Source organism: Vipera ursinii (genome assembly GCF_947247035.1).
Source record: "Vipera ursinii genome assembly, chromosome: Z".
In the NCBI taxonomy this organism is placed as follows: domain Eukaryota; kingdom Metazoa; phylum Chordata; class Lepidosauria; order Squamata; family Viperidae; genus Vipera; species Vipera ursinii.
Window position 1 is genome coordinate 26,553,105 of NC_139517.1, and position 24,293 is coordinate 26,577,397.

At 42.1% G+C, this 24,293-nt stretch overlaps 1 protein-coding gene across 1 annotated transcript in view; it reads left to right on the forward strand.

Moving 5' to 3' along the window:
- LOC310648589 (long-chain fatty acid transport protein 2-like) overlaps positions 1-23,483 on the forward strand; it is a gene marked incomplete at its 5' end in the record, with an annotated part of 40,450 nt that extends 16,967 nt beyond the window's left edge. Inside the window, 5 exons of the mRNA XM_083376495.1 lie at positions 3,055-3,145; positions 9,032-9,230; positions 16,784-16,881; positions 21,875-22,005; positions 22,877-23,483. Coding sequence (XP_083232621.1) covers positions 3,055-3,145; positions 9,032-9,230; positions 16,784-16,881; positions 21,875-22,005; positions 22,877-23,053 — 696 coding nt within the window. The 3' untranslated portion in view covers positions 23,054-23,483. The remainder of the gene's footprint in view (positions 1-3,054; positions 3,146-9,031; positions 9,231-16,783; positions 16,882-21,874; positions 22,006-22,876) is intronic.
- Between the last annotated feature and the right edge of the window lie 810 nt (positions 23,484-24,293).

Consider the following 24,293-nt stretch of genomic DNA (forward strand, 5'->3'; position numbering starts at 1 on the left):
CTATCTAAAAATAAACCACCCATCTCCCTTTAAGAGGGACTCTTTAGTTAATAAGATGTTAACATGTTAGTTTACCCTCTGTAAATGATAGTGATTTTGCAGTAGTTCAAATTCCTAACATCCCTAGGACTGTTTCTGCAGCAGTACATCAGTTTCCAGGACTGAAGCCAAGGACATTTGGAACACAACTAAATCATTGGAATAATATATTATACCTCGTAATAATATTTACCATTTGTTTACACTGAAATGTGTTATAGGTCCTCCATAAAGACTATAACAATCCTGTAAAGGACACAATATTATTATTTCAGACAAATAGATAATGAACATGACAAAGGAAAATGAGATTTGAATCAAACACCTTGTGATTAATAGCTTGAGGTCTTTGAGATAATATTACAGATCCATCAATGATGATTTCCTATTCTGCATTCCCTTCATGGAAGATCTTTGCTTCTACTTGCTTTAGTTACATTATTTGGGGCAAATGTGATAGGAGAACTGGGACCTAGCACAATTATACCCACACCAATGAGAAGAAAATGGAGAGGGGCACCTTGTTCCATTAATGGAGTGACATTCCTATTTGGAAGAATCCCGAAGAAGGAATTAGTTTTTTAAATCCGTGAACTGAATAAATATTGTTGTTCTGTTATGTAATAAAGCCAGCCTTCCCTGAGGCAAGGGGAGGTTTCATACATCATTGATACATTGCTTCTTCTCCCCCAAAAGTATTAGCTATTATAGCAGCTATCTTATATCACTAGGTGATGTACAGCTTATTGTTAATGATCACAACCAAATCTTTTTCTTGAGTAATGCTTCCAAGCTATAAATTTTGCATCTTGGTCTTTAAAAAAATAATGTTTCCCTGTTGAAGGACAACTTGTTCCTCTCCCCAGTCTTTCAAGCTGTCCATATTAGACTCTGGATAGGTCTCATTCTATCATTCTGGACATTGGTTACATCTTTCAATTTTTTGTCATCAGCAAATTTGATAAGCAGCTCATCAATTTTTTATTCCAATCATTAATAAAAAGATTGACTAATATTGGCCCAAAACAGAACCTGCAGGACATCTTTGCTTTCTGCTCTTTACCTACAGCTATTAATGCTGAATCTCTGAAGTTAAGTAATTTCTTTGCTGAAACTGCGGTAACCCTGCCCCCCAACATTCTCTGTATTTCTTTTGAAGAAAAGATACGACAACTCTTTATCTGAAATAGTGTACAGTTTCCTGCTTGAGCCAAAGGTTGGACTACAAGTCCTTCAAAGTCACTTCCAATTATTGTTCTGTTCTGTTATTTGTCTGATAAGGTAGCTGCTTTGTCAAAGAAAGAGACAATATTTGTTCCATCTGATCTACTCTGGACAATATCATGTTGATTCCTAGCAATCCTGACATTGACTTCAAGATGCTTGCAAAAGCCCTGTTTTATCATCTGCTCTAATAACTTTCAATATTGATGTTAGGTCACTGCTTGATTACTAGAATCCTTTTACTTGAAGGGTGACAACACTCCTCTGGCACCTTTGCAGTTCCAAGTCTTTTGCAAGTAGTTTGTCTTTGCCTTTCTCTTAGGCCTGGGGGACAGTGACTGTCCAAAGTTATCCATTTGATTTCCAGTGTTAAGGAGTAGGTCAATTATTAAAGAACTCTCTCTCTTTTTTTCTCTCTCATTGTTAAAATGGGCCTTTCTAAAATCCATGGCATGCATTTAACTAGTTTTTAACTAGTTTTTTTAAAATTATGTTAAAAACAGGAACTTTAACAATGAGTCATTTGCACTCAGAGTCTCCAGCACTTTAACACTATCAGCCAATTCCTTCTTATTAGTAAGGAACCTATTTAGATTTCTTGAAGCCCATATTAGGTTTGTCAAACCTATGATGTGACTGAAAGTATATTTCAGCCAATTAATTCTATGGAGATTTTTAAAAAAAAATTGGTAAGGACTTTACATTTTTTAAAAAAAAAATCTGGCATGGAAGAAAGAGAAATAAACTAAATGTGCAATTGAGTCTATGATATCTTTGAAGGAAAGATATCATGTGAGAACATACAGAATCCTGAAAAACGTAGAGTGGGAGAAAGTTATCATGCCTCTAAAAATTTCATAAAAGATTATCACTAATATTATAGTGATGAGTGAGATGAAAAATATTTGTATTTTCAAGTAATCAGAGAGTTGGGCAAATTTCTAAGGAACAACACACACCCCCTCCAATCTTCTGTAGCAGGGAAAGATTATGGTGGAAGAGGGTATACAAACTGGAGTATGTACTAGAGAGTAGTGACACCATCTGGCTAACCAATACATTTGTGTATGTGGGGGAATGATGTGGTAAAATGGTTGCCTTGCAGATCCTTGATAACCCACATCCTCTATTAGATCCTTAAATTTAATTGTCATTGTGTTTACAAACTGGATATAGATGCCACTTGTTCAAATATATATAGTTGAACAGGTGGCACCTATCATGCAACATCAATATCAGTATGGTTATGGCAAGAGTGGGTATGACTTGAAGAGCACCAGGTTGCTAGTCCTGCAAAGAGAGCAGTATCTTAAAAATGGAAACCTTGATTTAGACATCTGGTCAGCTGCAAAGCCTATTGGGTATGCTCAGGCAATTCATCCAGCCCAATCTCCCTCTGTATATGATTTGGATAAGGTGGGAGATGGTTACATTGCCTTGATGCTATTGGAGGGAAGACAGTTTTATGAACTGTACATTTGGCGATGCTAAATTGGTACCCTGAAGGAGAAATGGCAAGGATGCAATTTATGGGTTTTGTTTCCTTCAGGGATTTCTATTTTAAAACATAAAGTAAAAATACCCCAAAATCACCACCCACCTGTATTAATTCTAATTTTTGGATAAAAGTACAAAATGTCATTATTCTATCATTTAGCAGTCACCAAATTGGGAATATTTTCCCTAGGGACACACAAAGAGTTGCAGGGTTCTTTGTAACCTACAAGCTGCTGAAGTTGCTTAGAATTTCTGCCTTATGGCTCTTACCAATTTTTGTCTGTTCTGCTCCAGAAAATGACAAAATTTGAAATAATTCAGTATGATATTGACCGGAATGAGGTTGTGAGGAATGAAAAAGGATTCTGTGTCCCGGTGGCCCCAGGTATGTTAATAACATTTATATTTGGACAGGAATTGGACTTTGCGAAAGCAAAGTTATGGGCTACTTCCAAAGCTGAAACAGGTATTCCCCTCCCTGCCAATGGTCATATACCAGGGGTGTCAAACTCAATTTCATTGAGGGCCGCATCAGCATTGTGGTTGCCCTCAAGGGGCCGGGTGGGTAAAGCCAGGGTGGGCGTGGCCTACTGGTTGGGCGTGGCTAATGTGGCCAGCTCTACATCGTTCGCATCAAGGGTGCCTATGGGGGCCTGGGCAGGAGCGGGAGAGATCTGAGGGTCTCTGGCAGAAGGAGGGTCTCTGGGCCAGGGCCAAGGCAGTGGGGGCTGTTCCCTCACTGTTTCCAGGATGGCTTCACGGGCCGCATGAAACCACTTTGAGGGCCGGATCCGGCCCCTGGGCCTTGTGTTTGACATGTCTGTCATATACAGACCTTAGGAGTTAAGTCCTTAATTGTCTCAATGCCCCGTATGAGCTTTCCACTGAACAGGTCTCTTGGTCACAGCAGTGAATGAGTTGCATGTTCAGTTTCATGGAAGTGGTCACATGAAACTTCTGGAGAAGTCTGATTCATTCTACCTCCCATCTCTTGGGATACCAACATGAAGGTTATACTTCATGCTTGGGAAAAGAGATTAAAATATGTTATTCTGGAGATTACAGATGATAAATTCACAAAAGCCAGCAGTTTATTTTTTCCTGTTTTATGGAAGAAAAATGAAGTTTACATGTTTCATGTGAATCTGAGCAGTGGAGAGAGGCAGCTGTTGCTAGTCAGGAAAAGATTGACTGAGTCTGTGCTCAATTATTGGCTTAGACAGGGTATGTACTAATCAGTCATAAGTTCTCTGCAAGCATTGCAATTATGTAAACAAGTCTGTGCACATCCAGTTGCTTTCCAATAGCTACAACAATCAAAACAACCCAGATCAGTACCATATCTCTTTTTTCCATGTGAAATAAAGACTTGATATTGTAGAAAATGTTTATGTTAGATTGTGATGGCAAAAATCAGAAGAAAACTGATATCTGAGTTTATTGCAGAGTCTGATTTTATTTTATTTATTTTATTTATTTAGTTACATTTATATACCGCCCTATTCCCTGAGGACTCAGGGCGGTTTACAGGGAATTAAAAAATCCACCATACAAAAGTTAAAAAACCAAATTAAAAATATTAAATTGACCCTGTATACTTAAAACCCCAGTTAAAAATTTCTCCTCAGCCTGGGCCGGAGAGCTCAAAGAGCCAGGTCTTCAGGTCCCAGCAGAATGAACAAAGGTCAGGGGCAGTCCTTAGCTCCACGGGCAGCTGGTTCCAGAGGGCAGGTGCACCCACAGAGAAGGCCCTCCCCCTGGGTGTTAACCGCCAGCAGTCTTTTACCGGCGGGACCCTGAGCAGACCCTCCCTGGGAGCGCACTGGGCGAAGGGCGTTTGATGCCGGCAGCAGGTGTTCCCTCAAATAGCTCGGACCCAGGCCATGTAGGGCTTTATAGGTAATAACCAGCACCTTGAATTTCACCCGGAGGGCAACCGGAAGCCAATGCAGCTCGCGGAGTAGAGGTGTTACATGGGAGTATCGGGAGACCCCCATTACAACTCGCGCGGCCGCATTCTGCACCAGTTGAAGCCTCCGAGTGGTCTTCAAGGGCAGCCCCATGTAGAGAGCGTTGCAGTAGTCCAAACGGGAGGTAACAAGCGCATGAGTAACTGTGCGTAGGGCGTCTCGGTCCAGATAGGGACGCAACTGGCGCACCAGGCGAACCTGTGCAAAAGCCCCCCTGGTCACGGCTCCTATGTGGTCTTCAAAATTGAGCCGTGAGTCCAGGAGGACGCCCAGGTTGCGAGCCCTATCAACGGGGGGTAACACCTCACCCCCCATCGTTAGAGGTGGAATAAGTTGGTTAACCCGAGATGCCGATATGCACAGCCACTCAGTCTTGGCAGGATTGAGACGAAGCCTGTTTCTCCCCATCCAGACCTGAACCGCCTCCAGGCACCGGGACATCACGGAGAGGGCATCGCTGGGTTGGTTCGGGGTGGAAAGAAAAAGTTGGGTATCATCAGCGTACTGGTGATACCCCACCCCGAAACCACGAATGATCTCGCCCAGCGGCTTCATATAGATGTTGAACCGGAGAGGCGAGAGGACCGACCCCTGAGGAACTCCACAAATGAGAGACCTCGGGGCGGATCTCTGCCCTCCTGTCAACACCGACTGCGAGCGGCCCTGGAGGTAGGAGGAGAACCACCGTAGAATGGTGCCTCCCACTCCCAACCCTCTGAGACGCCGCAGCAGGATACCATGGTCGATGGTATCGAAAGCCGCTGAGAGATCTAATAGGACCAGGACAGAGGAGCAACCCCTGTCCCTAGCCCTCCAGAGATCATTCACCAGCGCGACCAATGCCGTCTCCGTGCTGTGTCCGGGCCTGAAGCCCGATTGGTACGGGTCCAGATAATCAGATAATTTTGTCCCCCACTTTTACAACTACGCCAACAGGACCATCACAGACCTCAACAAATAAACACAAGGTTAAAACTGTCTTCACATGTGTTTCTTCTAATATAATATATCCCATTATTTGCTAACAATAATTTTGTGGGTTCTGGATAGGATAAACAGACAAACTTTGTGAAAAATAATTAATAGACATAAGACATAATAGACAAGTATAAGTGATGTCAGAGCATTTTAATTTCCCAGGATGCTCTGTGCATCCAATGAAGTGAGTTAAGCTCACAATTGTCTATAGCCTTTTAATAAATCTGGTTGGAAAAGGTGCTACCAGACTAGATGACTTAAGTGACAGAAAAACTGATCCTCCAGCAAAGCTGTGGCCTCTTTTTAGAGATGTGTTTGGAACTAGCATTACCCTTGAGCCTAGGTTTTTCAATACAAAAGACCCAGATCAGTTATGCACATTAGAATGTATCCTAATTTTTCTCCTAGATACTGTGCAGCACTCAAGTGCACCTGTGGCCATATATCTTGCAGCCTCAGACCTTTCAGTGTGATAAATACAGAACTATTAAATGTATAATTTTGTTTTCATCTTGGTCCCAATCAAAGGTCAAGTCTCCCCCTCCAATTGTACACCATTCATTTGTTAATGTGACACATGTGATGACTACTAGCCTGGATGGGTTTAAAATAGAATAGAATACATTTATAATATTTGTATTGCTCTTTCATTTTTCATGCCTGTAGCCACTAGAAGGGAGTGAAACATGAACATGGACTTTTTCCTTCCCTTTGGTTGGGGCAGGAAGCAAAAAATATAAGGCAAAGAAAATAAAGCAGCAGCCCCTTCGTCTCCTGGCTGAGGAGACTATTCATGATGGCTGAGTAGACTATTAACAGAATCACCCAGCACTATTTATATCAATTGATAAGTAGCCACATCACGGGATCTAGGTCCTGGCAATGCGTACTTATGAATTTTAGTCAACTGTTCAAACATGGTTGACCTTTTCGGGAGAGGAGGAAAGAGCCTGTTATTCTACTGTTAAATTTTCTATTAATTTTCTCTGGAAAATGGTTACATATTCATAGTCTACTAGCAAGAGATGCAAAGACAGAATAAGTTGCACCAATCAAAATTTCCTTTTAGATTTCAATGTTCTTTGGCACCAAATGCAAGAAGGAGGCAGCATAGGGTTTGCTGGATTTTTCCTCCAAAGTCTAGACTGGAGCTGGATTCTCAAATGAAGAAATCCAGCAATATTCCATTTTTTATCATGCCTGCCTCTGTTGATTTTGTGAACTGTTACACTGATCCATTTTAATAATTCTCTTAAACCATTTAGGAACCACTTCTAAGAGTCAAATTCATATTTAATGATTCATAAGATCATACAAATAGTCCTTGATTTAACAACAGTTCATTTAGTGATCACTTGAAGTTGCAATGGCACTGAAAAAAGTGACTTATACTAACAACCACTGCAGCATCCCCATGGTCCCGTGATCAAAATTCAGATGCTTGATAACTGACTCATGTTTATGAAGATTGCAGTGTCCCAGGGTCGTGTGATTCCCTTTGGCAACCTTCTAACAAGAAAAGTCAAGGAGGAAACTACTGAAGTTAGTGTTACTAATTTTACATCTGCAATGATTCATTTAACAAGCGTGGCAAGAAAGGTTGTAAAATGGGGCAAAAGTCATTTATCAAATCTTTCGTTTAGCAACAGAAACTTTGGACTCTATTGTGGTCGTAAGTCAAAGACTATCTGTACAGGTTTAGAAAATGTCTGTTCATGAGCTTAAAAAAGGGAATTAAGCAAGTGTAACCCTTTCAGTAGAAAAGGCTGCATCAATCAATTTGAAGAAAGTTTCATAACTGTTGGGCTACCAGTAAGAAGGCTATATTAAGTTAGCTTTTCTAGAACCCTACTTTCCTCTACATAAAAGCAACTGCTTGAATGTAATTTATTACTTTTGAGAATTAGAAACATTTCACACACACACACACACACACACACACACACACACACACATATATATATGTAAATTTTTTGGCTCGTTACACAAATATGAGCTGCCACTGCTGTGGCTACTGCCTGTAGATGGCCTTGGGCTAGGCTGAAACAGGAAATAAGGTTTGTCCCGTGTCTGGGACTAAGCAAGTATATCCTGAATGCTTAACAAACATTTAACACACACACACACACACACACACACACACACACATATATATACAGTATATATACATATATATATATATATATATATATATATATATATATATATATATATATATATATATATACATATACATATACATATACATATACATATACATATACATATACATATACATATACATATACATATACATATACATATACATATACATATATATATATATATATATATATATATATATATATATATATATATATATATATATATATATATTTGTTTTCTGAGGTTTTCGCGGGTGCCTGCCCTCTGGCAGTTTAAAAAAGAAAAACAAACAGCCACATACTTCTCCCAGAAGAAGGAAGCAGAAACCACTAGCCTGATGATGACGGATGGGATTTCGTCGAAACGTTGCGCCTACACCTTTAGTTCTACGCGGGGAAAAACCCGAAAAACCAAGGATCCATATATATATATATACCCATAAAAGGGACGCGGTGGCTCAGTGGGTTAGGACGCTGAGCTTGTCGATCAGAAGGTCGGCAGTTTGGCGGGCCGAATCCCGAGTGCCGCGTAGCAGAGTGAGCGCCTGTTACTTGTCCCAGCTTCTGCCAACCTAGCAGTTCGAAAGCACGTAAAAAATGCAAGTAGAAAAATAGGGACCACTCCGGTGGGAAGGTAACAGCATTCCGTGCGCCTTTGGCATCTAGTCATGCCAGCCACATGACCACGGAAGACGTCCTCGGACAAGCGCTGGCTCTTCGGCTTTGAAACGGAGATGAGCACCGGCCCCTAGAGTCGGAAATGACTAGCACACATGTGCAAAAGGGAGGAAAAAAAGCAAATTGGACATAATGTCAAACAAAACTCCAAAAAACAGGAAATAAAGATTTGCCCCATGTTTGGGGCCTAGCAAGGTAATCTAATAGTTAACATATGACACATATCTCTCCCCTTGCAGAAAGCTAACAAAGCGAGAGAGAACCTGTGGCTCAAGAGGTAAAAACACTGCCTAATGTGCAATCAGCCCAGGTTCGAATCTCAGAAGGGTATGACTGACTGATGAAGACTAATGAGTCAGAAATGCATCTCAGCCTCCCTTAATTCTTTGTTAGTAATTTACACAAATATGTTTTAGAATCTTTTCTAGAAATGGATATAAGTGGAAATATTGTCCTTGCTTAAGAATGAATATTAACTGATTAATTGATTCCGAATTGCAGGTGAAACAGGTTTACTAGTAGCCAAGATCACCACGAGGACTCCCTTCTATGGCTATGCAGGAGATCCTGAGAAAACAAAAACGAAGGTTCTCCAGGATGTCCTAGAGAAAGGAGACAGCTACTTTAACAGTGGTGACCTCTTGATGCAAGACCACGATGGATTTTTATATTTCCAGGACCGAGTGGGAGATACTTTCCGGTGAGTTCCACTAAAAGCTGATCTGTACACTCTGTTTACTCCCACCTTCTTAGCATTTTTATAAATAAGTCAAGGTGGCAGACATACCTAAAAATTCTTCTTTCTCCTATTTTCCCTACAACAACAACCTTGTGAGGAGGATTGGACTGAGAGAGAATGACTGGCCTAAAGTCACCCAGATGTCTTTCATAATTAAGACAGGATTAGAACTTATGGACTCCTAATTTTTAAATTGACATTTCCTCTTTTTTGGAGCAAACAAGACAGTCCTGCCTGCCTGCTACTTTTTTATTCTGTCATATATTAAAGTTGCTATTCCAATTGTCCAGTGTGTGTTTTCCTTTCAGCAGCCATTTTATACTGGGCTGCTGGGCGGTCTCTTTTCTAGGGGTTGGTGGAAGAGAAAAGGAAGGGTGGGAGTCCACCAATGGAGGGCTGTGCTTGTAATGTATTGGCCTTATCTGTTTGATTCACTTGCTTTATATCTGACTGCTTGCTTAAAGGTTGACCTACTTTCTCTGTGTGTTATGCTGTCTTGAAGGAGGCGGTGGTGAGACCTCTCCTCAAGAAGCCTGCCTTGGACCCAACTGTGTTAAATAACTTTCGTCCGGTCTCCAACCTTCGCTTTCTTGCGAAGGTTGTTGAGAGCGTGGTGGCGCATCAGCTCCCTCTGGTTCTGGATGAAGTGGATTATCTAGACCCATACCAATCGGGCTTCAGGCCCGGGTACAGCACAGAGACGGCATTGGTCGCTCTGGTGAATGATCTCTGGAGGGCCCGGGACAGGGGACATTCCTCTGTCCTAGTCCTATTAGAACTCTCAGAGGCATTCGATACCATCGACCATGGTATCCTGCTGCGGCGTCTCAGAGGATTAGGAGTGGGAGGCACGGTTTTGGAGTTGGGTATCATCAGTATGCTGATGATACCCAGCTTTTCATTTCGACCCCAAACCACCCCAGTGATGCCCTCGACGTGATGTCCCGTTGCCTGGAGGCGATTCGGTTCTGGATGGGGAGGAACAGGCTTCGACTCAACCTGACAAGACTGAGTGGCTGTGCGTACTGGCATCTCGGGATATTCAGAATATTCCATCTCTTTCTATGGGGGGTGAGTTATTACCCCCCGTAGATAGGGCTCGCAACTTGGGAGTCCTCCTAGATTCACAGCTTTCTTTAGAAGATCATATAGTAAATGTGACTAGGGGGGCCTTCGCCCAGGTTTGCCTGGTGCACCAGTTGCGGCCCTATCTAGACCGGGATGCCTTGCGTACGGTCACCCATGCGCTCATGACCTCTCGTTTGGACTACTGCAACGCTTTCTACATGGGGCTGCCCTTGAGGACCACTCGGAGGCTCCAACTGGTACAGAATGCAGCCGCGAGAGTTGTGTTGGGAGTTTCCCGATACTCCCATGTTACACCCCTGCTCCGCGAGCTGCATTGGCTCCCAGTTGTCTTCCGTGTGAGATTCAAGGTGCTGGTAATGACCTACAAAGCCCTTCATGGCATGGGTCCGGAATACCTGCGGCCGGCATCAACTTCCCTCCACCCAGTGCGCTCCCACAGAGAGGGCCTCCTCAGGGTGTCACCGGTCAAAGAATGTCGACTGGTGGCCCCCAGGGGGAGGGCGTTCTCTGTGGGCGTGCCGGATTTATGGAACCACCTTGCGGTTGAGCTCCGGATGGCGCCCGACCTTCGCTCCTTCCGGCGCGACCTAAAGACCTACCTGTTCGAACAAGCCGGCCTGGCCTGATGGGTGATGTGTTTGGGTTTTATTGCTTTTTATGTGTTTTAACTTATTGTTATAGTTCATGGGCATCTTGTTTAATCTCTTTTAATTTTTGTATTCTTGTCTTTTAACATGTATTGCCCTGTTCACCGCCCTGAGCCCTTTGGGAGAAGGGCGGTATACAAATAAAATAATAATAATAATAATAATAATAATAATAATAATAATAATAATAATAATAATAATAATAATAATAATAATAATAATAATGTAACAGTTGCTACGCTGAGCTAGACTTGCTATCTCCAGGCTGTTAATCAGGTTTGGGGTGGGAAACTGCTTCTTTAAACCTATTGGTCATCACCTAGAGGCCAACCGTAAAAATAGCTGCACAGTAGCTATTAGCTTGCTTCTGATCTGTTCTGAGTTAGAATAAACTTGTTGCTGTTTGAACACCTTGTCTCGCTTAATGCCTTCAAGAACCGAATATTCAACACTGGTGACAAAGGTGGGATGTGCTGCTTTATCGTAAGAACCTGAAGTCACTAGGGGGTGAGGCCAGCTCCAGAGCCTGGCAGGAACTACGTTCCCCACCTCGGTCTGCCTAGCAAACCACACTGGAGACCACCCCGCCCTAAGGATCCATCCTAGGGCCTATGCAGAAGCCAGCAGCACAAGGCAACACGAGAAACGAGAAATGAAGGCAACTCGCCATGGCAAAGGTTGGGAAGCTCGAAGAATTCGATGTGTCCCATCCAGAAAGTTGGACATCCTACATGTCCTGTGTAGAAAACTACCTCCATGCAAATCAAGTTGGCCACGACCCTCCTCTGCATGTGCGGCCCAGCCACCTTCAATATAACTGAGAACTTGGTCACCCTGGTGCTGCTAGAGTCCATCACTTACACGGACTTGAAGAAGAAGCTCCAAGATCATTTTGAGCCAAAATTGTCAGTTATAGCGTGGAGGCACACCTTTGAGCAGCGGGAGCAACAGCCCGGCAAGTCAGCTATAGAATTCATTGCCGCCCTTTGTCAAACGTCCCGACTATGCAATTTCACCAATTTGGAAGAGAGACTAAGAGACCGTTTAGTCTGCGGACTCAGGAATTGAGAGCTCCAACAAAAACTTTTTGCTAAGGAGAATCTCTCGTTACAGCAGGCCTTGAAGGAGGTCATGGCGGACAAAGCTGCCAGAGGGGCCATTAAGGCGCTGCGGCCCTCTAGAAGCATGCCAAGCACCAAAGCCATCCACCACGAGGACGCTGAGCGAATGGTAGACGCCAACTCCGACTAAGAAGTCGACAAGCTACAGAGGCATCAGGAGAATGGACCGAGGTCAGCTGACCAGGCAGTTCCATTCCTTAGGTGCATGGGCTGCAGAAGCTGCCATCAATGCATGGAATGCCAATTCCAAACAGCATTGTGCCGGGTGTGTGGAAAACCAGGCCACATCATCGCCCTCTGCTGAGGTCGCCAGAAGGACTGTCAGCAGGAAGACTCATTCAGGAGAGGTACAGGGGCCCTGGGGCAACACTGAGTAGGGTTCTGCTCCAGCCGTAGCAGCGTGTTCCACACTGGTGCCCACCGACTCCTTAAGCAGAAACTTTGACTGCAAGTCGAGCTTCAGGGAGTTCCATACAAAATGGAACTGGACACAGGCTCAACTGTGTCCATCCTCTCCTTTGGAACCTTCCGGCACATATGCAACCGCAGCAACAGATGGGTAAAACTTTGACCTTCTAACATTTTGCTAACAGAGTTCCAAAACTCCCGAGTGGCAGTCAAGGGTGAAGCCACATTTTCAGTGAAATTCAAGGGGTTTACTGGCCCACTAGATTTTTTTGTGGTGGAAGGCCAATGCACGAGCCACATAGGGCTTGATTAGTTTGATGCATTGGGCATCCAAGTAACCGGCATTCACCAGACACAGGTGGCAAACTTGTCTTCAGTCTGCCAAGAGTTCGCAGATGTTTTCAGTCCAAGCCTTGGAGAGTCCAAGGGCCCTCCGATAGCCTTCAAGCTTGATCCCCTGGTAACGCCAATCCGGGTCAAGCATCATCGAGTGCCTTTTGCTTTAAAGCCCAAAATCGATGCAGAGCTGGATTATCTGGTCAGTCAGAGGGTATTACAGCCCGTAGACAGTGGGGTGTGGGAGACCCCCATTGTAATGCCACTTAAGGCCAATGGAGAAGTACGCATATGTGCTGACTATAAGTGCACCATTAACCGGGCACTTTGACAGCACACATACCCAGTGCCAGTTGTCAGCCATATTTTGACATCTTTGCAGGGAGGCCAGGTGTTCGCTAAATTAGATTTGGCACAGGCCTATCAACATCTGCCAGTGGATGAGGCCACAGCAGCTGCCCAAACCAATGTTACCCATTGGGAGGTCTTCAAGGTCAAGACCTATAGTTTGGGGTGAATGTAGCCCCAGGAATTTTCCAGGGAGTGATGGAACGTATGCTCAAGGATATTCTGGGGGTTTGCCCCTACTTTGCTGATGTACTCATTGCCAGAGAGTCTACAGAAGTCCTGGCTGAATGGATTATAGCTGTCCTTCATCAGTTCCGCACAGCGGGACTTAAGTTAAAAAAGGAGAAATGCAAGATTGGGGTACAGTCAACTGAGTTCCTAGGATTCCGCATCGATGCCAATGGTATTCATCCTGCAGATTCAAAGCTGAAAGCGATTCAGCAGTCACCAAGCCCTACATCCAAAGGGGAGCTTCAAGCCTTCTTGGGCCTTCTTAATTTTTATCATGTGTTCCTCCCAAATAAGGCCGCAGTGGCAGAGCCTTTACACTGGCTCTTAGACAAAAACAGTCAGTGGCAGTGGACCAATGTCCACGAAAGAAGTTTCCAGGCAGTCAAATCACTGCTATCCTCAAACTCAATGCTCACGCATTTTAACGAAAAGCTGCCAGTTTGCACCGCGTGTGATGCATCACCTTATGGGGTTGGGGCTGTGTTGAGCCATCTGTCAGCTGATGGGAAACAGTCTCCCATCACTTATTATTCAAGGACCCTGTCTTCTGCTGAGCGTAATTACGTGCAGATTGACAAGGAGGCCTTGGCCATTGTGCCCAGGGTTAAAAAGTTCCATGGCTATTTGTATGGCCGCCATTTCATGGTCTTCACAGACCACAAGCCACTGCTAGGATTGTTCATTACGAACAAGCAGACACCTCAGATTCTGTCCCCTCGAATGCTGAGGTGGTCTATATTCCTTTCAGCCTATAGCTACAGGCTGAGTCACAAACCGGGCAAAGAAATGGGGCATGCAGACAGCCTTAGCAGATTGCCCTTGCCATATATGGAGCCAGATCCAGCTCCGGCTGCACACATTTTAGCCATACAGGACTTGCCAGAGTCTCCTCTCTATGCTGGAGACGTAGCTGCTGAGACAGCAGCTGACAAAACAGTTTGCTGTATGCTAACTTGGGTTCACACAGGATGGGGGGACAAATGTCTGGGGCCTGAATTTCAAAGTTTCTTCATGAGGAAAGATGAGCTTTCAGCTCATAAAGGGTGCATTCTTTGGGGTAGTAGAGTCATAGTCCCCAGCTCATTATTAACCCAGGGTTCTTCAGTCTCTGCATGAAGGCCATCTGGGAATAGTCCAGATGAAGGCACTGGTAAGGAGCTACCTCTGATGGCCAGGGCTAGATAAAGCTATCGAGCCCCAAGTACATGGTTGCTATACATGTCAACAATCCAGACAGGAGATGCCACAGGCCCCTGTCCACCGGGAAAACACACACATACCATGGTCAAGAATCCACATTGATTTTGCCAGGCCCTTTCAGGCACAACTATTTTTAATAGTGATCAACAGGCACTCTAAATGGTTAGAGGTGGTACCAATATCCACTATGACTACTGCTAGAACCATCCAGGTGCTGCAGAAACTATTTGCAACACATGGGCCTCCAGACGTCTTAGTCTCTGACAACAGGGCCCAGTTCACCACTTCAGAATTCCAGGCCTTCCTCAGGGCAAACCTTATAAGACATGCCACGTCAGCTCCCTTTCACCCATCATTGAACGGTCAAGCAGAATGCATGGTCCACACAACCAAGGAATCCCTGAAATGAATTGTCACAGGGGATTGGCACCACAGGGTGGCTGATTTTCTACTCTGCCAACACACAACACCCTGCACCGCCATGGACAAAAGCCCAGCTGAGCTTCGTTGGGGCAGGCATTTGATCACCAAACTGGTCAGGACGCACCCTGACAGAGTTGCCTCAGACACTGCACAGCCCAAGGCACCAAGAAACCTACAAGTGAGTGACCGGGTGTGGACCCGGAAGTACAGGCAAGGGGCTTGTGGGTGGCAGAAAAGGTTGTTAAGGTATCAGGGCCACTCTCCCATGAGGTGGTCCTGGAAGATGGGCAAGTCATTCGCCGGCACATTGATCAGCCACATCAGCGGCTAGCAGATCAGTTGCTAGCTCAGGACTTCCAAGAGGGATAAACACAGCCTCCACAGGACAGCAGTTCAACAGAGCAGCTTGAATGCTCTGAAAGAACTCTTGTTCATGGTGACGGGGGGATGGCTTTAGAAGAGCATCTTCCAAACACAGAGACTGATTCCACTGATCAGGACACACAAACTGAACTGAGAGACAGCCCTGCAGACTTCACTGCACAATTGGACTTTGGCTTGGGCCGACTGGGACAGGCCAGCCAAAGGGACTCGAGTCACTGCGACTGCACTGAACATCAGACCCCTGATGTACCAGCCTGGCAGGCAAGCAGGTAGACCGGGAGATCCCTGTAATCCCTAGACATTCTGAATGGTCATGAAGGCCACCTAAGTATCTGCAAGATTATGTAAAACAAATGAGAGTTTGTGCTATCTAGGGGGGAAGGGGTGTAATGTATTGGCCTTATCTGTTTGATTCACTTGCTTTATGTCTGACTGCTTGCTTAATGGCTGACCTACTTTCTGTGTGTGTTATGTAACGGTTGCTGGGCTGAGCTAGACTTGCTATCTCCAGGCTGTTTAATCAGGTTTGGGGTGGGCAACTGCTTCTTTAAACCTATTGGTCACCACCTAGAGGCTAACCATATAAATAGCTGTGCAGCAGCTATTAGCTTGCTTCTGTTCTGAGTTGGAATAAACGTTGCTGTTTGAACACCTCGTCTTGCTTAATGCCTTCAAGAACTGAATATTCAACAGTGCTAATCACTATAAAAGCAGCATGCCTGGCCATTACTGTGGGCATAGTGGCAGAAGTGAATGACACCCAGAAAAGGCTTTTTAAAACTGGCTTCATTTCCAGTTCGTGCCCAGGAACAAGAACTAAATACAACAATATGCAACCTTTTGTCTGCAAAATCTGCATTCCATATATCTGGATATGACCTGAGAACCTCAACTGGACAGTCACATTATAAACAATTCCTTCCTTCCTTCCTTCCCTCTTTTTATTATTTTATTTTATTATATTTATTTTATTATTATTATGTGTGCATGTATGTATGCTAAACTAATGCAGAATTTTAGTGATGAATAAGCAAAATTTTCCAAAATATAAACTTCAGCTGAATGTGGTCTCTGGACTTAGAAAGACACAGAAATATAATAGCTTGAACATGTCAAAGTGGGAAAGTAGCTCAGTAAATAACTTGTGAAGCAGGAAATCTCTAGTCTGAATCTGCTGTAAATTGGGGACAATATTGGGAAGGAACACAGAATGGCTTCACCTGAGATTTACAATCATGTTTTAGTAATAAATGAAGTTATATTTTGGCAAATTCAGTTATAAAAGTGGACAGATGGTGGTAATAACTTCATTTTCACTGTATTGTAGGTGGAAAGGAGAGAATGTGGCTACTACAGAAGTTGAGACAATCCTTGCTATGCTGGAATTTATTCAAGAAGTAAATGTATACGGAGTACCTGTGCCAGGTAGATCAAAATGTATTCTTTAAGAAATCTATCTTTAGTGGTTGTAAAAGAATAATGCCCAGAATCATAACAGACACTGCATGAACTGTCAGTCACAATCCTTTGAGACGTTGCTCCCATTGCAAATATTAGATGTCTTATACAGGGCTTTTTTTCTCATAGAACGCTCAGAACAGCGTTCAGGCACCTTTTTTTTTGCAAAAAAAGGCTCCCTCTATTGGCTTTAGGAGTAGGCAATCTTGGCTCTTTTTTATGACTCGTGGACTTCAACTCCCAGAAATCCTGAGCCAGCCACACTGAGGGGAAAGAGAGAGGTTTCCAAGCTGAGCCATGCTGGCTCAGGAATTCTGGGAGTTGAAGTCCTTGAGTCATAAAAGAGCCAAGGTTGTTTACCCTGCACTAGAGGAGGACATTAAAATTATTTACAAGGTTACTTCTTTAGGAACTAAACTTTTAGAATCTAAAACAGCTAATTCAAAAAAGCCAACAGGAAAGAATCACATTTTTCATCTGCTTCTGTCTTTTGGAAGGTAAAATTAGATAACAAAATAATCTATTTCCTATGTTAACATCTCTGCAATGAAATCAATAAAGAGGAAAGAAATGAGAAACATTTTTCTCAATGTAATATGTCTAATTTAGCTGATGCTACAAAAAAGTATCTTTTCTACACACTTGAAAACTATTTTGAATCTATAACCATCTATTACAACTAAACTACTTTAAATTAAACAATTCTTAAGAATGAAATATTCTTAATTTAGACTTTACTTTTACTGTTTGGACTGTTGTGTGTTTTGAAAAATAGATTATTTAGAATCTAGTTATGTTGCACTTCAGTCTTTAATAATTAACCTAGTTAATTTAATAATTAACATAACAATATATGATGTTTTCCATGGTGAGCTTAACATCAATAACATTTATTAAAAAGCTAAAATAATTTCTGGTGGTATTATCTGTACATTAAAACTATGTTTAGTCACAATCTTTCACTTTTCACATTCTGGACAAGGAGTGGTCATGTATCCTAGCAAAAGATGTTACATATATGGAGAATGGAGAAATGGAGAAATTGGAGAAGAAGATAGAAGAGAAGCTGAGAGCAATGAGGCGGGACATTTTGTCTAAGGTTGAATCCGTAGCTGAATGTGTACTACAGCTGGATATAAAAGTGGAGGATCTCAGTCAAAAGAACTCTATATTAGAAGCAAAGGTATTAGAAAATGAAAATATAAGGGATAAAATGGACGAAGAATTGAGCCTTGTTCAGTATAATCAGATGCAGTATGCTATTAGAATTAGGGGTATAAAGGAGAATGGTAAAGAAGATTTAAAGCAGCTGATTTCTGAGGCTCTGGAAGGGCTACTGGGCCAGTCAGCATCTGAAATTAAGGGAAATATGGACAAAGTTTTTCGTGTAAATTCATGGATTGCAAGACAGAAGAAGTTACCCAGAGATGTGGTGGTCTATTTTACAAAGAGAGTAACGAGAGATGAAGTTATTCAAGCTGCTTATGATACTAATTTGGTAGTGGATGAGCAAGAAGTTTTGGTTTTAAAAGAGATCCCTCCGAAGATCCTAAGGAGAAGGAAAGATTTTGCATTTTTGGTACAGGAACTTAAGAAACGTGATATTAAGTTTAGATGGGAGATTCCGGTTGGATTGGTGGCGACATATGAAGGTAAAAGACATCGTTTGGTTACTGTGGCTCAGGCACGTGATTTTTATAGTAATGTGTTAAAAGCAACCCCCCTATCATTTTTGGAAGCTGCAAAAGGATACGGTGGGGGAAAGCCTCAAGACGTTACAGATAGACAGACAGAGGACAATGATGTTGGAGGGGATCAAGTCACAGTTTCATCGGTTGCTGCAGGAGGCCAGAAGATGACGCGTGCCGCCCTAAGAAGAGCGAGACGAGAGCAAGAGCAAGATCAGCAGAAAGTTATGGAATCTCCAAAGCGTGCTTACAGTGAAGATGTGAGAGAGGAGCGGTCTAAAGAAGTTTTGGGGGTCATGACAGAGGTGCTCCAAAAGTTTTGGGGCGTTAAGATTGCTGATTAATTTTTAGATTAGAATGTCAATGGAGTAAAATTATTATAGAGGAGAAAGAAGGTTTTTTTTTCTTTTTGTTAATATTTTACACAATTTAAGATTGCTTGCTAGAAAAGTATATTAGGGTAATGGATTTAAAGTATGTGTTGAACTAAGAATGGGTATGTAAGCTCCTAATTAATAACAAGTTGTCTTAGAGATTGCCTAAATCTTTTTTTTTATATATTCTTTGTATTTGAACTTTTATTTGAATTTAAGGATGATTTGGAACTGTGAGACATTTGGTGTGATACATGCAAGAACTCTTTTTGATCGTAGTTTAGTTTGGTTGGAGATTATTAAGATTAACAGAGATAGGCGCTTTTGGCGTGTAACTGAGAAATTGTTTGGAAATTAGAGAAAGGTGGGAGAATGTAAATAGCAGGTGAAAGTTTTTTTGTTTTTTTCTTTTCTTTTTTCTTTTTCTTTTTTTTTGAAATTAATATGAATAAGGACTGGGATTAAGAAAATTTATTTTGAGCAAAGCTTTTTTTCTGTTTTCCTCTTTTTTTTCTCTACTTTATTTGTAATGTTAATATTGTTTGTATTCATTTTATATGAGCTAGAGAGAGATAGAATTTATAGTTTATTGTTGATAACATAAGGGTGTCTATGTTTGTTTTTTGAATTTATGCCCTGTATTTAGCTCTGGGAAGTCGGGGGGGGGAGGGAGTGGGGGGGAGGGATAGGGAGGGTTGGATAGGGGTGGGGGAGGGGGGATTAAAGTTAAAATGTATTGTAAAACTTTTTTAAAAAAAGATGTTACATATATGCATAAGTGTAGTCAGTAGCATATGCCTTTTTAAAAATATCAAACATGCAAAGAAACAAAAATAAGTCCAAAATATCTGTTTTACATCCAGAAATGCCAACTTTGCAACCAATATTTCTCACCCATAACTATGGCACCCTAAGGATACCTGCATAGATGTGGTTGGAAAGAGGCTGTTTGGTGCCGGAGACCACTGCCATGAGGAACACAGTTCTGGGTTGGGGTTCGGAGCAGCTCCGGGTGGGGGCTCAGCATGGGCCACAGCATGGCAACTGCGGGGAGGGGAATCCCCGCGGCATGTGGTTCTGAGCCACAGGGGCGGGTGTGCAAAGGACGGGCGGCAATGCCGTAGCAAGACACCAGCATCACTCCAATTGACAGCACCTCTGAGTTCTGGCACCTTTTTTTCTTTTAGAAAAAAAGCACTGGTCTTATATTCTTGAACCATAATAGTGAACTCAAATATTTCTGAAATGGTTCACAACACTTGCTAGTAAAAAGTGTAGTTTATTGCAAAATGCCATTTTAATGTATGTAGATAGTGCTGATTACTTAAAAATTGAAGTCAGGAATTAGAAGATGTTTTAATAATGTTTTAATAATTAACACAATGTTTAAACAAATTACTTTTTTTTAACCTCCTGAATAAGGCAGATTTTTGGAAGAGTGGTGGCAGTAGGATAGCTATAGAATAGCTTTACTAGGCAGGGAGGAAACAGGTTTAAAGACAAACATATTCTAAAAGGTTTCTGTATGGATTTTAAGTTTTGGCAGAATGATTAGGAATGATTACATGATTATTGAATATCTTATGTTTCTCTGGGTATGTATTTACATATACCAACACCTTATAACAGTGATGGCAAAACTTTTAGAAACTGAGTGCCCAAACTGCAACCCAAAACCCACTTATGAAGGTGCCGGGTGGGTGTGGCCAATTGGGTGGGTGTGGCCCATTGGGTGGGAGTGGCCCATTGGCTGGGCATGGCTGTGATGGTAACGGCAGACTGGGTGGGACTAAAATGTTCAAGCAATCAGGTTCAACTTTACAAGATCTTTCTTTTTTCCATGAGAAGTTGAAATTGATTGATTGAACCTTTTTTTTTGCACGTGGCAGCAGAGGCCTAAAGCGAAAAGGTTTATAAAACTGAGCTGAAGGCCTAGGACTGGGGTGACAGTGTGCGTGCCCACAGAGAGGGCTCTGCATGCCATCTGTGGCACGCGTGCCATAAGTTTGCCACCACGGCCTTATAAGATTACCTAGTCTTTGTTCAAATTTTGATGTTTTGGTTCTTGATTTTATTTTCAAAGGGAGACAGAAATAGAGGTTGCTAGGTTAAGCAACAAACCTTCTTTTGTTGATTTATATTTTACTATGATTCATAGTAGTTGCAGGAAAATAAAAATTGCAAGGTTGTCTTTGGTAGCCAGATTTTAGAAAACAGTTAAGAGGGCAGGGTATGAGTTCTTTTTCAATCTGTTTGATTAAGATTACATTTGGACTGAATGATCAGTTCAGAAGTCTTTTGTGTTGTGCCAAAGTTAATAAAGAAAACATTTGAATCATTTTTTTACATGGACAAATCAGTTAAATATTAATTTGTGTTTAGTTATTGAAACATTGATTCTACATTGAACTGTATGCTGGATCTTTTCCAGTCAAATGGGCCATAATTACTGGATGATAGTTGTTATCCTGCACAGTTACGATTTATACTACAACAGGTGTATAAAATTCTTAGAATGGGTATATTAAATTCACAATCCATGGGCTGTATTTCACTTTTAGGCTCTCAATTACAATCCTCCAGAAAACTGAGAATGGAGATGCCAACATTATATAATTACAATTTCTGGCAGTGAAATTTTCCAGATTCCCCCCCCCACACACACACACACATACATATCATCAATATGGTTCAGAATAGAGTGTTTGTGTAAGTATTTATTTCTTCATTTTACAGTGAATGGGCTCCTACTGACTCTCCAAAGGGGGGTTCTGGAATTCACAGGAGAAAAACAATTGGAAGGCAAAGGGCTAAGTCAACCTATTTTCTCTTGCTATTCAGTGCAAACCTGTGTCTTTCTATCCTGAAAAGGCATTTGGACATTCTGATATTTTCTAGGGCATGAAGGAAAGATTGGGATGGCAGCAATACGATTAAAGGAAGGGAGATCCTTTGATGGAAAGCAGTTATATGAACATACCAAGAATTACCTACCAAACTATGCTATACCTCATTTTATTCGCATCCGGGTGAGTCTCCTCTCTTTTTCCTTGTTTTACTGATAAGTTGATATAATGTGAATAAACTTTGCTAGGATTGATAACAATTAAAAACAGCACCCTCTGTTTGGATAGATAGAATTCATGAGTGAAAGGAGGTTTTGATCCTGCTATCGCCTTGATTGGATGTGGGTTTCTTAATACAGTGTTTCTCAAACTTGGTATCTGGATGTGTGAACTTCAACTCCCAAAATTGCTGGATGGGGAATTCTGGGAGTCGAAGTCCACACATCTTAAATTTGTCAAGACCAGGTGGCACATTACTGTTTCCTACAGCAGCCTGTTCTAACTTCCCAGCTTCTGCTGCCTAAGGTAACCTGTTCCTCTGCCTCATCATAAAGCTGATACTTCAACTTTGTTTTCAAGGTAAGTGATGGAATTCAAGAACCTATCCCACTATTGCAGCAAAACATGCCTAATTGAGGCAGAGTATATATAATTTGGCACAGTTTTAATCAAAGCAGCAGGTTTGTAGGAAAGATTTAAATTCTTCTATCATTTTTTAATCCAAATCAGCTTTCCAAGCTGGTGTTGGACCCCAAATGGAGAATAATATCAGTGTTTTTGTTGCACTTAAAGGGATTTTTTAAAATGATGGTGATGTGCTTGCTGCTTGCACTAGGAAAATGAACTTGTTCCATCTTATACAATATGTTTGATATGCTATTTACCAATCTGGTGCAAATGAAATTCTCTACTTCATCCACTCCATCCTCCATACCCATACTGCACTCTGGAGAAAGTGCAGTATGTACTTGAGAATGAGGGAGTCTTCTGCCATGTTTGGTGTGCTTTAGAAGAGCAGTGGAATGATGGGTTGATTTTCTCCTATTCACCACAGGAGGCCTTAGAGACCACAGGGACTTTCAAGCAGCGCAAAAATCAGTTGGTGAAGGAAGAATTTGACCCTGTCACCATCACAGAGCCCCTATTTTTCTTGGACAATTCGGAAAAGAGCTTTGTGCCACTGACTCTGCAGATCTACCATTCCATCACAGAGAAGAAGCGGAAACTCTGAAAAGGACTTCAAGAGATATCACATCATCATTTTTTGGTGGCATAGCAACCTAGGAATGCAGCTTGTTGTTTCTTGACTGTAGCCTAAGGTGGAGCAATTATCCTGGATTAATTTTTTTAATTTGCCAGCCTGGGACAGGTATCTTACATATCAAACCTGGGGATATTTAGAAAAGTTAGTTTTATTTTTATTCTTTTGCTTCCCCTATAAAGAACCTTTCTGTGTTTGTGTGAGCTGTTTGCTCTGCAGTAGATGGAGGTAAAAGAAAGGTGGGGAGCCTGAGATATATTTTTAAAAATCAGAATCGATATGATTTATTTCTCATAGTCAATTTTTAAAATTATTACAAAAAAATCATCTTATGTCAGATAAGAAAACCTGTTATCATTTAAATTCAGATAAACAGCTTCCAACCTCAGGAATTTTTTTTGATTATTATCTCTTCTCTCTCTAGTTCATTGTATACGGAGAAAATATAGAATATTCTTTTAGCTTACCTATGACAGAATGCCTTAAGTAGGGCAATAGAATAAATAAAATTCCTGCATCTAGTAAGGCTTGTGCCTTTATTCATGAAATCCAGTTCAAAAGAGCATATTCTGTGTGGCCAGACAGAGGACAAGTGCTGGAAAGCATACTTGATTCTACAACAGTACCTGTGGCCATTCAGTTCATTGGGGGAAAATATTAACATTTACAGATTCCCAATCCTGTAGCCTCCAGATGTGAGACATGTCAGGCCTAAGACCAAGAATAACACATAGTAATACTTCCAAACCAAGTTCTTCATTGTTTAGACATAGGCAAAATCTTGCCAGATTGAGCTCTCTAATATTTGCATCCACAATATACTTTGTGAACTGTTAGGGAGGAGGTGTTTTCACCCTCTTTCTGTCACACATAATGTCTTCTCTAGGCTCAGTTGCCTCTTACTGCTCTGGAATGCATCGTCTCCATCCTGAGTGTTAAGTCGTGGGCTCTTGGTTGCAGGAATGATGACATGAGGCTGTGTACAGGATAACTCATACTTTATTCTTGCTAGAACTGTACTGAAACTTGGCTGCAACCAGCCACAATATAAAGTCTAGCCCTTAGGCGGCAGCCAATAGGTTTGAACCCATTCTTGCTGCCTGGGGCTAGCCAAATGCAGGACAGAAGACAGCTAGTCTGGGTTACTGGAGAGCCGTTGTCTGCTCCAGCAACGCACATGGTGTATCACCACAAGCCCAGTATATAACAC